Source organism: Hypomesus nipponensis, chromosome 16 (genome assembly GCF_054491055.1).
Source record: "Hypomesus nipponensis isolate SF chromosome 16, ASM5449105v1, whole genome shotgun sequence".
NCBI classification, from domain to species: domain Eukaryota; kingdom Metazoa; phylum Chordata; class Actinopteri; order Osmeriformes; family Osmeridae; genus Hypomesus; species Hypomesus nipponensis.
The window spans coordinates 162028-178398 of NC_140376.1; the positions used below are offsets into that span (position 1 = coordinate 162028).

A 16371-nucleotide genomic window follows, 5' to 3' on the forward strand; every position below is an offset into this window, starting at 1 on the left:
CTCACACACATGTAATTACTCTATTTATAAACCCCATGAAATAAGACTGCCACTTCTAGGGCCTAGCAGCGAGGGGGACAGTTACAAACCCTTTCTCTGTCCCTCCCTCTCCCTCGCAGACCTGACCTTGGCACCCTAACCCACCTTGTCAACCCTAATCCTAACTAGGCCACGTATATGCTAGCTTAGTATTTGGCAGAAGGCCTGGGGCTTTGACAGAGACAGGTTAGACAGAGACAACAACAAACAGGCTAATGCAGTTCGCGCTAGCGGCACTCCAGATGTTAGATGTTTATTATTTCATTGTATTTAACTTTTATTTAACCAGGCAAGTCATGAGATAGTAAGTTATGCTTTCAGATTTAGCCCCCAAGGGAGAGTAAGCTGACTGAATGGGTAAGTGAAGGCTTGTCTCCCTGCTAGGGAAGCTGACAGGCAGGGGCCTGTCTGGGGCCAGTCCCTGGGTGAGCAGTGGGCTGATCCAGACTAGGACGACACAGGCTGTTTTTTCAGGGTTTTACCTTTTATCTTTACTTCCTCTCACCAAGCCGCTCAGTGCTGGGCCTGTCTGCTGTAAGGGCTGTGCTGTGTGCTGTGTGCTGTAAGGGCTGTGCTGTGTGCTGGGCCTGTGTGCTGTAAGGGCTGTGCTGTGTGCTGGGCCTGTGTGCTGTAAGGGCTGTGCTGTAAGGGTTGTGCTGTGTGCTGTAAGGGCTGTGCTGTGTGCAGGGCCTGTGTGCTGTAAGGGCAGTGCTGTAAGGGCTGTGCTGTGTGCTGTAAGGGCTGTGCTGTGTGCTGGGCCTGTGTGCTGTAAGGGCTGTGCTGTAAGGGCTGTGCTGTGTGCTGGGCCTGTGTGCTGTAAGGGCTGTGCTGTAAGGGCTGTGCTGTGTGCTGTAAGGGCTGTGCTGTGTGCTGGGCCTGTGTGCTGTAAGGGCTGTGCTGTGTGCTGGGCCTGTGTGCTGTAAGGGCTGTGCTGTAAGGGCTGTGCTGTGTGCTGGGCCTGTGTGCTGTAAGGGCTGTGCTGTAAGGGCTGTGCTGTGTGCTGTAAGGGCTGTGCTGTGTGCTGGGCCTGTGTGCTGTAAGGGCTGTGCTGTGTGCTGTCACTCAGACAAGCAGCTTGGGTTACCAGCAGAGGCCTGTTCCAGATGCCGGCTGAGAGTCCTAGCCAGGCGGCTAGCTCCTTCACAGCTAGCACAGCAGCAGACGCCAGGCCTCGCTAACCCTAATCCTGGAGCTGAGGTCCTCATTAGGTTCTCCCAGAGCACACTACCTTGAAACCTGCTCCACTTCACCATAGGGCTGTCAACTAATATTCTAAATTCGAATATTCAAATATAGGGGTTAAAAATCGAATTTTGAATGTGAAAATTTACATTAATATTTTTTTAATAAATATACAAATAAATAAAAAAACAACCCCAGTGGCAGCGAGTCTGTCTGCTTTGTGGGTGGGCGCACTTCAGCGTCACTGCTGACAGTTGACTGATCTAAAGAGTGATGTCTGGAAATATTTCGGATTTTGGTCAGTTGATGGTAAACTTGTTGAGCCTACAGCTAAAGTAGTGTGTAAACTATGTAAGCTAGAGTTAGCTTACCATTCAACAACTAGCAACTTGAGGCATGAGGTTCAATGTAGGTTCAATTCATTTACTTATTTTTGTGTAGGTAATTTGTCAAATATGTTTAAACTTAAATAAATTAGGCTTACCTACAGTATACAAGTAGTTATGCTTCGTTGTATTAATTTGTCCTGTCATTGACGTACCTAATGCGCAACCAGAAATTTGAATATATGTATTTTTTTTTAAGGGAATATTCTAACGTAATTTTTCAGCAATTTTGACAGCCTTACTTCACAACCCTGGACCTCAACCAGATGTACAAGTGAAGGAGCATGGCATAAGGCAGGAATATGAATTCCTATAAGGCAGGAATCAAGGCCTGTTAAAGTGTATTTTGAGGTGTGTGTTGTTGAACTAGAAGACATGGTAGTTTTGCGCTATAGCTTGGAGGCATCTAAAGTTGCCTCTTAATCTAAGCTAAGTGGAAGTCAATTACACAAACACAAAAGGCCCCAATAAAAAAAGTGTTTTTAACGTAATGCTTACTTTGAATAGGTTGCTTTGACAGTTTCCCAAGGTGACTAGTAGTGGCTGTGAGTCATAGAACATATTATGTGGGAAAGTATGTTGCTGTTGCAAGTTATTTAAACTCACACAAACACCTCTTCAGATAAGAGATTAGAGAGCTCAGACTGCCCTCCCACCACATCCTTGCTTCTTACACGGTAAATACAATCCTAATCGTTATAGTGAAGAGGGACGATGATACGTTCCTGACAATAACTACAATGAAAATTAATTCATATCAGAATTACTATCAAACACCATTCAAAGGCAATGCAGCTTTTAGAACAATGTACAATGTGGATACAAGATTACAAGACAAACTAAATAAGAATTCACAGAACAGGGAACAAAATAGTTCCTCAATTGACCACCTTCAGTTAGGAAGATAGAAACGTTGCTAATGTTGACAACATAGGAGCAATACTGAATGTTTAAAGTGCTGCAGGACGACACTGAAGCACCTGTATCCTACTCAGGATAATAAAGGGTTAGGGTTAGGGGCACATTAACATGTGGGATCTCCAGACATTTGACAAGTTTGTCCCTCTCACCCACAATTCCATAACTGCAGCTCTGGGACTGTGCAGAACCAGTTGCATTTGTTGAAACTGAGATGTAGCATCCCTCCCCTCCCCACCCCACCCCACCCCACCCCTCCCCTCCCCACCCCACCGTCACCGCTCCACCCAAACCCCCTCCTCTATCCCTGGGAGACTGCAGCATGGGGATCGCAGCCATATGGCTCCTTTCCCTAAAACATGAAAAAACTAAGTTTTTACTTGGATTCCGACTCCTATCCCTGCTTTGAATAAAACAGCATATTCAATCATGACCCTGTACCCTTAATATTTCATGCCTGTAATTAACATTCCAAGGCATTGGGGTAAGCTTCTGAAACAAAGTCTCTATTTATTAGACATGCTTCCTGTTGTACAATTATGTTTACCATCGGTTGACAAAGAACCCAAAGCAAAACAGATCTTCAAGCGCAGGCACAGCTGAGGAGGCTGGGCCTCTGTTCACAGCACAGGCACCGCTGAGGAGGCTGGGCCTCTGTTCACAGCACAGGCACCGCTGAGGAGGCTGGGCCTCTGTTCACAGCCACATATGGCCGACAGAGCGCTCTCACAGAGGAAGTGTAAACAGCATTCCCTCCAGAGGAAATTACCTGCCACATCAGGCTCTGCCACTGGACGGGCACCAACACAGGGACCAACTGCCCATGGCCTACTTTCTATGTCCACCACTAACTTCACTGCTCCTATTTTGTCTTTTACTCTGTGGGCAGTTTAGACACAGCGTGGTCATTAATCAATGTGTCGAGATTTGGGGCTGGGGGGGTGCTGAGAGGAGGTGGACACAGTGACCCTAACCCTAACCCTGGGGGTGCTGAGAGGAGGTTAGGGGTGATGGGAGGAGATGGATACAGTGACCATAGAATCTCAAAATAATACAATCAACAATAGATGCAGCAACTGTAGACACCACAGTGCCTGTATAGACATGTATCTTAAGTTCAGTAGAAGTTTTCTAGTTTTAAAACAAACTAGTTTCTGCTTGTGGACAACAAAGGAAGGCCTTCAAAACTGAACATTCTATAACCGCTTTGAATTCCACTTCTGGTCTCCCAACCTCAACGACGAGACCCCCCCCCCCCCCCACTTACTGGAGCAGTAACTTACTGGTGCAGTACGTAGCAGGGAGTTTACAGCAGACACATTCCCAGGAGTGTGAACCATACTGTGTCACCAGCCAGCTCAGTCTCACTAACGTGGAGCGCGATGTACTTTTGATGTATTTATTTGTCTCTGAGACATTAACAAAAACAGAAGCAGTTTCAACTGAACTTTTGATTAAACTCTCCAACTTCTTTAAAGATATTAAACCATCTGACCAACAGATATAGATTGTGGATGTTGCCTTGCTTAAAAAATGTGTACATATTTCACATTTTCGCCGAGGATACGTTGGTTGCAGCACTTATGTTGCCTCTGTTCCATACAGATTTACGCAAACAGCTAATGACAATACCGAGCTAACTCGCTCACCAGGTGGATAACTAGTCCAGTTTGTCGACAGCTCATTTGGCTAGCTAACTTTAGTTGTTCTGAGCAACAGGCACAAACAAATATAATTATTTATGTCTCACCTTGTCCAGTTGTTGTAGGTCTCATTTTCGTATAATATTCCGCGATTGCATTCCCCGTGGTTAACAGAAAATGTATATGGCAGCTTTTGAAGTAAGCTAGTTCCCTCTTTGATGAAATCAAAACGCTAGCTTGCTAAAACAGGCTGGGGACCTGTTTGTCGTTCAGAATCTCATTGAGTCCGCCGCACTGCTGTGCTGCCAACAGTGTCCTAAAATCAACCAACGAACGTTCAGCAGTGACCGTGTGTAAAAGAGTGCCGCTTTCAAACAGACATTATCCTCAAAAAATCACCCTTTTTACTAGACTAAAATAGTCAATTTCCTAAACATTCTTGCATCGCCGCAAGGCTCTGAAGCGAGCTAACTAGATAGCACACTGGCTAGCTACTTCCTTTCTCTAGAATAATAGCTTGCGCGCGGTGGAAAAAAGTTGAGAAAAGCCGCACGCGATATTCCGTTGCAAACTAGACCCACAGCGGCCTCCGCAGGTTGAAACCCGCGGTACAACAGTTACTGCTCTCCTGAGTAGGGGGTACCTGCAGAGCACGATACCCCATACTATTGGCTCTCTTCTACATAATTTACACTGCAGAGTTGCCAGGTCTGTGTGACAAAACCAGCCCAATATCAGAACTCAAAATATGCCCCTGCCAAACCATATACACTGCTTATAAAGTCCAACAGAATTGCTATAATTGCCAAATGTATTGTAATATCTACAAAGTAACACCAAATGTTTAGTATGCCAGCAATAAAAACAGTTTTCAGGAGGTTTTCTCAGGAAACTGAGAGCATTAGGCACGTGTGCACACGCACAGTGCGTGTTTGGATGTGGCCGTGTCCCATGTCCATGTGTGTATGTGCTGATCTGTCAATTTGGTAGGATTTGGGTATAAATAAATTATTTCATTTAAAATATGGATTTTTATTTAAAGATATTCATGTAATTTGAATGGAAAATAGGTCTACCTGAACCAGCGGACAAAAAATTCAACCCGCGGCAACACATCAAAAGTAGCCCAATTCCGCAGAAAAACCGCAGACCTAGGAGTCACTGTACGGATGGATAACCGTTACTCTACTGGGTTCCTAGATAGAATAATGCAATTTCATGATGGGTTTAGACTAGGCAGTACTAGGCGGAAGGTCTCGTCTCGTTATCTGCCGCTTGTCCGGGGGTCGGGGGTCGGGTCGCGGGGGCAGCAACCTAAGCAGGGAGGCCCAGACTTCCCTCTCCCCGGACACTTCCACCAGCTCTTCCTGGGGGACCCCAAGGCGTTTCCAAGCCAGCCGAGAGACATAGTTCCTCCAGCGTGTCCTGGGTCTTCCCCGGGGCCTCTTCCCAGTGGGACGTGCCCAGAACACCTCACCAGGGAGGTGTCCAGGAGGCATCCTGATCAGATGCCCGAGCCACCTCAGCTGGCTCTTCTTGACGCGGAGGAGCAACGGTTCTACTCTGAGCCCCTCCCGGATGACCGAGCTTCTCACCCTATCTCTAAGGGAAAGCCCGGACACCTTGCGGAGAAAGCTCATTTCGGCCGCTTGTATTCACAATGTCGTTCTTTCGGTCACTACCCACAGTTTGTGACCATGGGTGAGGGTAGGAACGTAGATCGACTGGTAAATAGAGAGCTTCGCCTTTCGATTCAGCTCCTTTTTCACCACAACGGACCGATGCAGAGCCCACATCACTGCGGATTCCACACCGATCCCCCTGTCGATCTTGCGCTCAATTCTTCCCTCACTCGTGAACAAGACCCCAAGATACTTGAACTCCTCCACTTGGGTCAAGATGTCCTCCCCGACCCGGTCGATAACCATGGCCTCAGATTTGGAGGTGCTGATTCGCATCCCAGCCGCTTCGCATTCGGTTGCGAACCGCTCCAGTGAGAGCTGAAGGATACGGCCAGATAAAGCCAACAGGACCACATCATTTGCAAAAAGCAGCGACCCAATCCTGAGGTCACCAAACCGGACCCTCTCAACGCCCTGGCTGTGCCTAGAAATTCTGTCCATATAAGTTATGAACAGAATCGGTGACAAAGGGCAGCCCTGGCGGAGTCCAACCCTCACCGGGAACAAGTTTGACTTACTACCGGCAATGCGGACCAAACTCTGGCACCGGTCGTACAGGGACCGGACAGCCCCGATCAAGGAATCCGGTACCCGTACTCTTGGAGCACCCCCCACATGAGCCCCCGAGGTACACGGTCGAACGCCTTTTCCAAAACCACAAAACGTGTAGACTGGTTGGGCGAATGTACCCTCCAGGACTCTGCCGAGGGTATAGAGCTGGTCCACTGTTCCACGGCCAGGAAAATAACCACATTGCTCCTCCTGAATCCGAGGTTCGACTATCCGATGAACCCTCCTCTCCAGGACCCCTGAATAGACTTTCCCAGGGAGGCTGAGGAGTGTGATTCCCCTAAAGTTGGAGCGCACCCTCTGGTCCCCCTTTATAAAGAGGGGAACCACCACCCCGGTCTGCCAGTCCAGAGGCACTGTCCCCGATGTCCATGCGATGTTGCAGAGTCGTGTCAACCAAGACAGTCCTACAACATCCAGTGCCTTAAGGAACTCCGGGCGGACCTCATCCACCCCAGGGGCCCTGCCACCGCGGAGCTTTTAAACCACCTCGGCGACCTCAGCCCCAGAGATAGAAGGGCCCCCCCGATGTCCTCCGACATTGCCTCCACATCCGAAAGCATGTTGGTGGAATTAAGGAGGTCTTCAAAGTATTCCTTCCACCGATCCAGGACGTCCCCCGTCGAGGTCAGCAGCGCACCATCCCCACTGTATACAGTGTTGACGGTGCACTGCTTCCCCTCCTGAGTTGCCGGATGGTGGTCCAGAACCTTTTCGAAGCCGTTCGGAAGTCATTCTCCATGGCTTCGCCAAATCCCTCCCATGCCCGGGTTTTTGCTTCTGTGACCACCAAAGCCACGTTCCGCTTGGCCTGCCGTTACACATCAGCTACCCCTGGAGTCCTTCTTCAGTTTGACGGCATCCCTCACCTCCGGAGTCCACCACCGGGTTCGAGGGTTACCGCCGCAACAGCACTGACCGCCTTGCGGACGCAGCTCCGGTCAGCCGCTTCAACAATGGAGGCCCGGAACATGGCCCATTCGGACAATGTGTCCCCCCCCCCCCCCCCCCCGAGACATGATCGAAGCTTCCCAGAGGTGGGAGTTGAAGCTCCTTATGACAGGGGATGTTATATTTAATAATTTTCTAGCTATCAGGACACATGTAGAATCATGGTTTAATTGAAAGGAAATGGGCACAAACAAAGTGAACACTTTTTAGACGCTTGGCTGAAAATGCAGACTTGGATGATAAAAACATTTCTGTCCATAAGGCCTAGAAAATACAGTAAACCTAACTAGTATCTATCTAGCCCAGGGGTTTTCGACCGGGGTTTGTTAGGGTTAGTCCCTAGTGGTCCGCGGTGGCATTGCAGGGGGTCCGCCACATGAGCCTATGTGGATCAGTCCACCATAGATTTTTAAAATGTTATTAGTGTTCAGAATCTCACATACACATATTAACATTTTTCAGATTCTATGTATATTGTTTGAGGTTTTTAAGTAGATATAGCTAGAGTAGTTTGAGGTTTTAAATAAAAGCAACATGGAAAACCAAATGTTAAAACTTCCTTCTATCCACATGCACGCACGTACACACACTTAGGCACGTGCGCGCACGCACAGGCACACCAGGGGCCGCGAATTACTTTCTAGTAAGAATGGTGGTCCCTGGGACAAAACCAGTTGAAAGCCCCTGATCTTGCCTATCCAACAAAACCAAAAACGTTGAACGTTAGACTAACAAAACGTAGCCAAGCTATTTTAACTGATATGCTGATAGCTCCCTCTCTCACTCACAAGACGGTCTACCAAGTACAGGTGCGTTAAAAACGACCGAAAGGTTGAACAAAAATAGTCAGTCAAGGTTTAAACCCAGTTTGGCAGTAATATTCTTTACGATCGAGTTATTCTGAAGGGATGGCTTTGACAGTTTGTCGGACTAGCCAAGCCCTACCTGTTTCCACGGTAACGGTGTGCGCTTGGCTCGTCCTCCTGTTGCTCCACCCTGATAGTCGAACTTGGGGCATCATCAGCAATAGCTCGAGACCTGAACATAAATCGTTTATTTCATAGATTACCCACGCAAACTGGACAAAGACTCTTAGAACGACCGCAACTGAGTTCTAGCAAAACACGTTGCTGCTAGAGACAAAATACCGCTCTAAAGATCAGGTAGGGTACACAAGTGACAACTATGCTAGCAAACTCTTTAGCTAGCTAGCTAGGTCAAGTTAATCTTTGCGGGCGTGAGGTTGCTAGCCTTTGCCTGCTATATTATTTTGAAATGTCAAGGTTGTGTGTCGTTTTCTTTCTGCTTGTGAGCCTGATTTGAAATGCATATTATGCACTTTGGGATGACATTTTGCGATTAAGAATATCTCAAGTCTCAAACCAGTTTGTCTTGGCTTACGAAGCAAGAGTTTTAACAATGCATACCTGAAAGATGTACTGTGTACTAGCTCCAAGGAGACAGATCAACTCCTGAAAGCTGTCAACTCTGGGACTTATATCCTGTTAGCATAGTTCTAAATGTGTATAGTATAGTAAATAAAGATGAGCTATCAACAGGTAACTCTTCACTAAATTAAATTGTTACTTATTCTTTATTTACCAGAGTGATTGATCGTTTTTAGTCATTTACATTTAGTCATTTAGCAGACGCTTTTATCATGTATGAAAATGTGCTATATAAATAAAGTCTTATTATTATCCAAAACGATTAGTCGCATTACATATTTATAAAAGAGTTTATTACTAAATTGGCACAACTGCATTACAAACGAATTAGCAATAAACAACTTACTCAATGCATTAGACCATTGTAAATGAAAAAAAAATCTTCCTTATCTTTAATACAGCATTTATTCAAGGGCCAGCTGTATCCCAGCCTGGCTTTGGTCCCCAGCTGTTACAGGACCATGCCAGGGCAGCTGCCCCCCATGGAGCCTCCCCACTGGGCCTCACCCCACATACGCCCCCTGCGCTTTCGCCCCCGGACTGAGGCTGTGGACTGGCGGCGTGTTTCTGCCTTGGACGTGGATCGCGTCGCCCTGGAGATGGACGTGGGTGTCCTGCAGGAGTTCATCTCCGCGGTAACCTTCTGTGATGTCAGCGGCGAGAGGTGTCCCCACTGCCGTAACCCTGCGGAGCCGGCGCTGCTTAAGGTGCTGCGCATGTCCCAGCTCAGCACCGAATACCTGCTGCACTGTCAGGACTACCTGAGCAGCCAGGTGTGCAGCCTGGAGGAGCGCCTGCAGGGGGCGCTGTCCCGGGTGGAGGAGGAGGCAGAGGAACGAGCCCGTCGCACAGCTGAGCTGCAGGCCGCGCAACAGGAGAGCAGACGGCGCAAGAAAATTATTTCCACCCAACAGTTTCTCCTGCAGGCCAGTTCCAACAGCTACCACAAGGTGAACCCTCACGTTGTAACCTCAACCACACAGGGTGAACCCTCACGTTGTAACCTCAAACACACAGGGTGAACCCTCACGTTGTAACCTCAAACACACAGGGTGAACCCTCACATTGTAACCTCAAACACACAGGGTGAACCCTCACATTGTAACCTCAAACACACAGGGTGAACCGTCAACCACAACAACACAGTGGCTTTTCAGATGTGCTGTCTTGACAGTTTAGTCTAACAGGCCTATCTGGAACTCTGCTACAGGCTATGAATCAATCGAGGTGTTATTACAATGTCAATCTTTACTGGGTTTGAGTAACCCGTTTGTCCAGGCCAAGGATTTAATTACACGTCAAAAAAAATGGTGTTGTATTTTTGTTTTTACATAACACATTTCATGAGCACTCCATTATCAAAGACTACCTTGTTCACCAGTGTTCAAACAAAGCAACTCTATCAGCCCTGATTGCATATCTGACGCCTAACCCTAACCCCCCCATCTGACGCAACCCTGACCCTAACCCTGAAATGCATTCATTCCCTCAGTGCCAATTCTGTGAGAAATCATTCGTCAATTATTCCTACTTACAAGCACACCTTCAGCGGAGACACCCAGAGGTTACTGGTGCAGGTTTGTTTCTTAACACCAAATCAGTGCTGTCAATCATTCTCAAAAATCCACCCAAACATGTCTATTTTGTTGGACAGTTTTTAATGTCATATGTTATTGTGGTCTGTTGCCTGTGTTTGGTCTCAGAGAGGCAGAAGAAGAGGCAGGTGGAGGAGGGAATGCAGGAGCTGAGAGAGAGGCTGGAACTAGCCCAGAGGAGGCTGGAGGCTGAAAGAGAGGCTGACGCTCTCAGGAGACAGCAGGTAACTGGAGGAGCTACACTGCATCCCTGCACTGCACATGTAATATAATAATAATAAGACTTTATTTATATAGCACATTTCACACAAGAATTTCAGCTCAAGGTGCTTTACATAAAATCAATAAAAACAATAACACAAGTAAATATAGCTGCAAGCAGCAATGTGGTGGCCAAGCAGGTCAGATGACCCAGAAGGAACTTTCGACATCTAGTGACTGCGGTGTACCTGGTGTTCCTTTGCAGTGGCTTACAGTCTTGCTAAACAGAGAATCAGAGACATGACAAGCTTGTCAGCTTTGGCTGGATTCGAACCTCTGACGTTGACATTGCCAGGACACCAACTTATCCTAGTGAGCTATTCTCAGTGCTGGAAATCACAGATTTCAGTTACTGGGTAAAAATGTGATTTGTCCAAAGTTTAAACAGCTGTAATTCAGTTCTATTTTGACATGTAAAGGTGATTGTGGTCTGAAGATAATCTGTGCCAAATGAGGTGAATATATGATATTTACCAAAAACAGTTCATTCATTTAAAATGGCGGCCACATCAATTCAGCTGGTATCACAATTTAACATGTGTCAAACACAGGATCGCCCCCTAGCAGTTAGATGACACAACCTTTTGTGGACCTCTTTGGAACACGGTCCTGAGCACCTGTACCAAGTTTGATGTCGTTTCAGCAAATATTTCCTGAGATATGATCTCACGTCCTGTTTTGGCGGCTTCATCGCCGAATTTGATCAGCTTTACCGAAATGTGAAAGGGTTTGTGAGGCTTGATCTGAAGATAAATGACAATTTTTTGCTTATTGCAGCGCCACCTAGAGGTGAAATGGCATGACCTATTTGGACCTCTTTAGAACAGTGTCCCTAGTCCCTATACCAAATTTGGTGTCAACGCAGTAAAGAGGTGCTGAGATATGACCTCACTTCTTTTATGGTGGCTTGGTTGATGACTTTGATTGGCTGACGACTTTGATATGCTGTTCCAGTCAATAGGTTTAGATAATCAAAAAAACTTGTGAGGCTTGGTCTGAAGATGATCTGTGCCAAATTTGGTGAAGATTGGACAAACCTTATAGGAGAGGTAGCGAAAAAACTGTATATTCAAAATAACGGCCATATCAATTCAGCCACATAAATTTGATGTGGCTGTAACTAACAAACGGTTGCGAAAATTAAAGCTCCAGGGGATAATTTTTGTGAGGCTTGGTCTGAAGATCATCTGTGGCAATTTTGAAGAAGATTCAACAAGAATTGTAGGAGGAGTAGCGAAAAAACGCTTTTTCTTTACATTCAAAATGGCGGAGAATCTATGGAACTGGGTATGATGTCATAGAGTGCGTTGAACTCGTCTTGATCCAGGGAATCCAACGATACCTCATTTTGGACAATGGGGCATATGGTTCAAAAGTAACATGTGTAAACACACCTTCAACTTTGACCCATTGGTGGCGCTAGATGGTTGGAATGGGAGACATGAAACTTGGTGAAATTGATGAGGGGACTGATCCCAAAGAATGTGCCAAATTTCACAACTTCTGACCATGTGGTTGGGGCTGCCATAGACTCCAATGACAGATGTGTAATAATAAGAATAAGAATACGTAGAAACCCTTAAGGTGGCTTCGCCGCTTCGCGGCTTGGCCACAAATAAAAGTAATAAAAACCCTTCTGATGCCTGAGTTTTTGCGGTATCTCGAGCCACAGTCTTTGTGGTTTACCAATATAAATACAAATGTAACTCAACAAAACACAAGCCGCACAACCTGGTGCTCGTCTTTCCCAGGACCTGGAGGAGCAGCGGAGGAAGGAGGCGTTTGAGCGAGAGAAGCTGGAGAGCTGGAAGGAGGAGGAGAGGAAGAAGTTTCAGGAGGAGATGAGGGACCTGAGGCAGCTCTTCTTGCAGGAGTTCAGAGACATGGCCAGTAGGAGCTCCTCCATCGAGACTGTGAGTGCTGCTCTCGTGGACGTTCTCCTGATGCTGCTCTCGTGAACGTTCATGTGAGGAACGGCCAGCCAGGAGCAGTAAAGTCAGTGAATGATGAGAAGTGAACTAGTACAGCCAGTAGATGGTGCCATAGTGTAAAGAACAAACCATTTTGCACATACACCACTGAAAAGTCTGATCCCAAGGCCTCACAAAGTAGTTGTTTGCCTTACTTGTTTCAGACATTGGCCTCCATTTTTCAATCTAATAAGATTTGTTGTAAGTAAGTTACCATTATTGGTAGAACCTTTTTCGTAGAATTTTAGTTTGTCCCAAAACAACAGCTTCTGACTTGAGTCAGGATACAGCTGGTTGTTGACAAGGTCCAAACCCCTCTAACAGAAACTGCATGAGCTCCAGAGCAGAGAGGTGACTGCTTCCACCCCGGGCTCCTTACAACATGAGGATGAGCTGCAACAGAGAGAGAAGGAACTGAGGGTGAAACTATCTCAGCAGGTAATACAGCAGGACACTACACACACGCTGTTTACCTCTCTCCATCCACCGCCAGTATCTCTCTCTCCCTCTCTCTCTGTTTCTCCCTCCCTCAGAAGAGTAAATGGAAGAAGAAGTTTAAGGAAATCCAGAACAGACATCTGCTGGAGAAAGAGGAGGTATTGAAAAAACAAACCCACAGTTCTAATGAGGCACGCCGCAGTGCCTTTTATGCACTCAACATCACGTACCAAAAATCTGTCTCCACAACCGGTTGAAATTACATTAATGGTTGGGATGAGGAGTTAGGGTTAGTTTTAGGGTCAGGAGCTAGGTTTAGGGTTTCAGTTAAGTTTTTGTGTTGAAGTTAAAGGTTAGGGAAAACAGGATTTTGAATGAGTACCCACAAGAATAGCAATACAACTGGTATATGCTTGCATGGAAACAAAACAACCAAAAATGAAATGCGTGTGAGACAGCATGCTGCGTCTGTGACTGCTGAGGCCCCCTGACCCTAACCCTAACCCCCTGATCCCCAGCTGCAGACTGAGACTGACAAGCTGAGGAGCATGGCTGCTGACCACAGCCCCGCTGACCACAGCCCCGCTGACCACAGCCCCGCCCTGCAGAGGCTCCAGCACCAGGTGCGCTCCTTCTCCAGGCAGGCCAGGCAACAGGATCAGCTGCTCAGGGCCCAGGAGGAGACGGTAACCTAACCCTCCAGCACCCGCCACCCTCAGCACTGGTCTAGGAAATATTAATTACAAAAATATATTAAGTTGACTGTGTGTGTTTCAGATCAGGAAGCTGTCAGCCAGGCACATACCTGGTAATGTCATCGTCATACTGACTCCAAAGACTCAAATCTTTCTGTGCAACAGCATTAGTCAGTGTTATTTATTTACCTGTTCTGTAGTGGAAGATGCCCCTGTCCAACAAATAGTCCAGCAGTCCACTGCAGCGCAGGATAAGGAAGAGGAGAGCGAGGAAGAAGAAGAAGAACAACAAGGTTATTTATTCTGGAAAACAACTCATGTTAGCATAGCCTAATTATCAGGTCAGGTAGCCCCTCCTTACAACAGATGTTCCTGTCTATCAGAGGTGGAGGACTCTGGGGAGACCAGGAGGCGGGTGCTGGAGTCCCTGCGCAAGAACCCGAGGCTGGGGAGGGAGTTCAGGCCCCTGCTGGTGGCTGCCCTGGAGGAGAAGCTGGAGAACATGGGCGTGAGGAAGGTAGATGCATCACATCTGGAGGAAGAACTGACATAAGAGCTCTTCTTCCCCCACTGCATTTTCAGAGCAGTTGTTGAATCCTTTGAATCCTTCCTTTCAACTATAGAATAATTGCTGCATCATACCTCAACCATAGAGAAAAATCATTGTTGTTATTGATCCAAAGTATGACAGAAAAATCTCTAATGGTATTATTGATGAAAATGTTCTGTTTTGATGTTCCAGGGTACCAAAGGCATTTCCCAGAAGTCCTTCAGCAGCCTGAGTGTGGCAGTGTCTGGCCAGCGCCAGCTGGGGTTCGGACAGGTCTCCAACTTCCCCGGCCTCAGGGAGGCTCTGGCCAAACAGCTGGCTCGGAGGTTGCGCCGCCTGCAGAAGATGCGGACGACCTCAGAACATCATGCATCTGCATCACAGGCACAGAGGAGGAACCCTCCTACTCTGCCTTCCGCTAGGACGCCCTCCGCTAGAAAGACAGAGAAGGTTCTGGCGACTCCACAAACATCAAAGACCCGTCAACAGAAGAACCGGTAATCACAGGAAATACAAACAACAACTAATATTCAACCTTAACATGAGTTCTATAATTGTGGGTGTGGTCAATATCATCCAGCTGCTGACAACTGTGTTAGCTATCAGGTGTATGTCATCTCTCTTATCTCCAGAACCCCTCCCTTCAGTTCAGACGAGGAGTCTGTGGAGGACAGCGCTTATGTGACCAGCCCGGGGAGCAGGTCAGCCCCCTCTGTCAGGGTGGTGCGCTCTGGGCCCCAGCCCCCCGCCCTCCCCACAGACGACTGGTCCGACTCCGACCTTTCAGAGGGGCTCTCCGCCCCCTCAGCTTACCATGGCGGCGCGGTCCAAGGTCAACCTTCTCACCCGGCAGCACCTCCATGCTTTACTATTGAATAATGTTGTTTTTAGTCATTAGTTTGGAACAAAGAAAGCTGAGCGTCGGATTGGTATTTGGTATATTCTGCTTCACCTTCAGGTGCGGAAGTTAAGTCATGATGTTCTGCTTGGCTGAAGGCGCGGTAGTTATGTCATGATGTTCTGCTTCACCTGCAGGTGCGTTTGTTAAGTCACTGACCAGGAGCCTGGAGAGACAGCTGAGCTCCCCTGGGACCAGGCCCCCCCCTCCTGCTGCACCCCCAAAACCTAAGCCCCGCTCTGCTTTGAGAGACCTACAGGTGGGCTAAACACGAAGGTCCAGTTTCTCAGACACGGATTAAACCTAGTTCTAAAGTAGGTGAAAGGCTTAATACACTTAATAATACGTCTAGGAAAATGGGCCTATGTACATGATTGTTTAAGGCCTACTCCCTGCCCTGATGTCTGCCAGACATCAGAACTTTAGTGGCCTAAACACACATAAGAGTGACTCATGATCGGAGCCCTTCCTTGTCCTAGTTATCGGAGGAGGAGAGCGACCTGGAGCTGTCGTCCATCGAGGAGATCCTGCCAGCAGGGAGCGCAGTGCGGGGGGGGGCGGGGCAGCACGGAAGTGGGCGGGACCTCGGGGACCAGCGTGTGGAGCTCCTCCAATAGCAGGGCCGGAGGACTTTGACATCCTACCTCCCTGACGCACGTACAAGTGTGGCCCCGTGTGTTTGGGTGATTTATAATCATGACCAGGAGCTGAAATACACTATTGATTCATTAAATATGCCAGTTTTGAAGAGCTCGGGGAAATCCTAATTTTGAAATTATGATATTTTGTATTTAAGTTATGTAACAGTTTGATAAACTTTAAGCACTCTCCTAAATCAAAGGTGATTGATTTTGCTAGATACTCGGATTTGGTAAAATCATTTTGTTAAAGTCTTAAAAATATTTATACTGTAACACTTAAAAGATATATATTGTTTTCCAAGAATTGTATATTTTAAGAATATATGTATATAATTTGTGGCATGTTTTCTTTTTGTAAAATAGATTACATTATAGTTTTAGCATTTTACATTGTATTCATAATGACCTTTAAATAAAATGTCTATCTTGATTCCAATAATACAACACGACACAATAATGACAACAATACTATTACTCAAACAATTCAATATTAACATTTATGTT

At 46.9% G+C, this 16371-nt stretch overlaps 2 protein-coding genes across 5 annotated transcripts in view; one reads left to right on the forward strand and one right to left on the reverse strand.

The window, feature by feature from the left end:
• LOC146254211 (unconventional myosin-IXb-like) overlaps positions 1-4718 on the reverse strand; it is a 60716-nt gene extending 55998 nt beyond the window's left edge. Inside the window, 1 exon segment of the mRNA XM_084675432.1 lies at positions 4276-4718. The gene's annotated coding sequence lies outside the window, so the exon portion shown is untranslated.
• Positions 4719-7999: 3281 nt separating this feature from the next.
• Positions 8000-16366, forward strand: dzip1l (DAZ interacting zinc finger protein 1-like). 4 transcript variants are annotated; one of them, XM_084676507.1, is made up of 15 exons: positions 8000-8180; positions 9221-9769; positions 10312-10396; positions 10523-10638; positions 12427-12588; positions 12970-13083; positions 13179-13241; positions 13602-13769; positions 13861-13891; positions 13979-14071; positions 14162-14295; positions 14521-14825; positions 14961-15160; positions 15364-15485; positions 15706-16363. In XM_084676507.1, the coding sequence occupies exons 1-15, from the start codon at positions 8133-8135 to the stop codon at positions 15841-15843; spliced, it is 2328 nt and encodes a 775-aa protein (XP_084532633.1). In that variant the 5' UTR covers positions 8000-8132; the 3' UTR covers positions 15844-16363. The 4 variants fall into 4 exon arrangements, with proteins under 4 accessions (XP_084532633.1, XP_084532632.1, XP_084532635.1 ...); XM_084676508.1 differs by adding an exon at positions 8436-8534 and having other exon boundaries at positions 8045-8180; positions 13861-14071; positions 15706-16364; XM_084676506.1 differs by having other exon boundaries at positions 13861-14071; positions 15706-16366.
• Positions 16367-16371: the final 5 nt, after the last annotated feature.

Bases quoted from the DNA above. Each gene is read 5' to 3' on its own strand.
- dzip1l (XM_084676506.1), top strand. From the start codon at position 8,133: ATGCTGATAGCTCCCTCTCTCACTCACAAGACGGTCTACCAAGTACAG. The intron at 10,639-12,426 runs GTAACTGGAGGA...CGTCTTTCCCAG, and splicing joins ACGCTCTCAGGAGACAGCAG to GACCTGGAGGAGCAGCGGAG. The intron at 13,770-13,860 runs GTAACCTAACCC...TGTGTGTTTCAG, and splicing joins TCAGGGCCCAGGAGGAGACG to ATCAGGAAGCTGTCAGCCAG.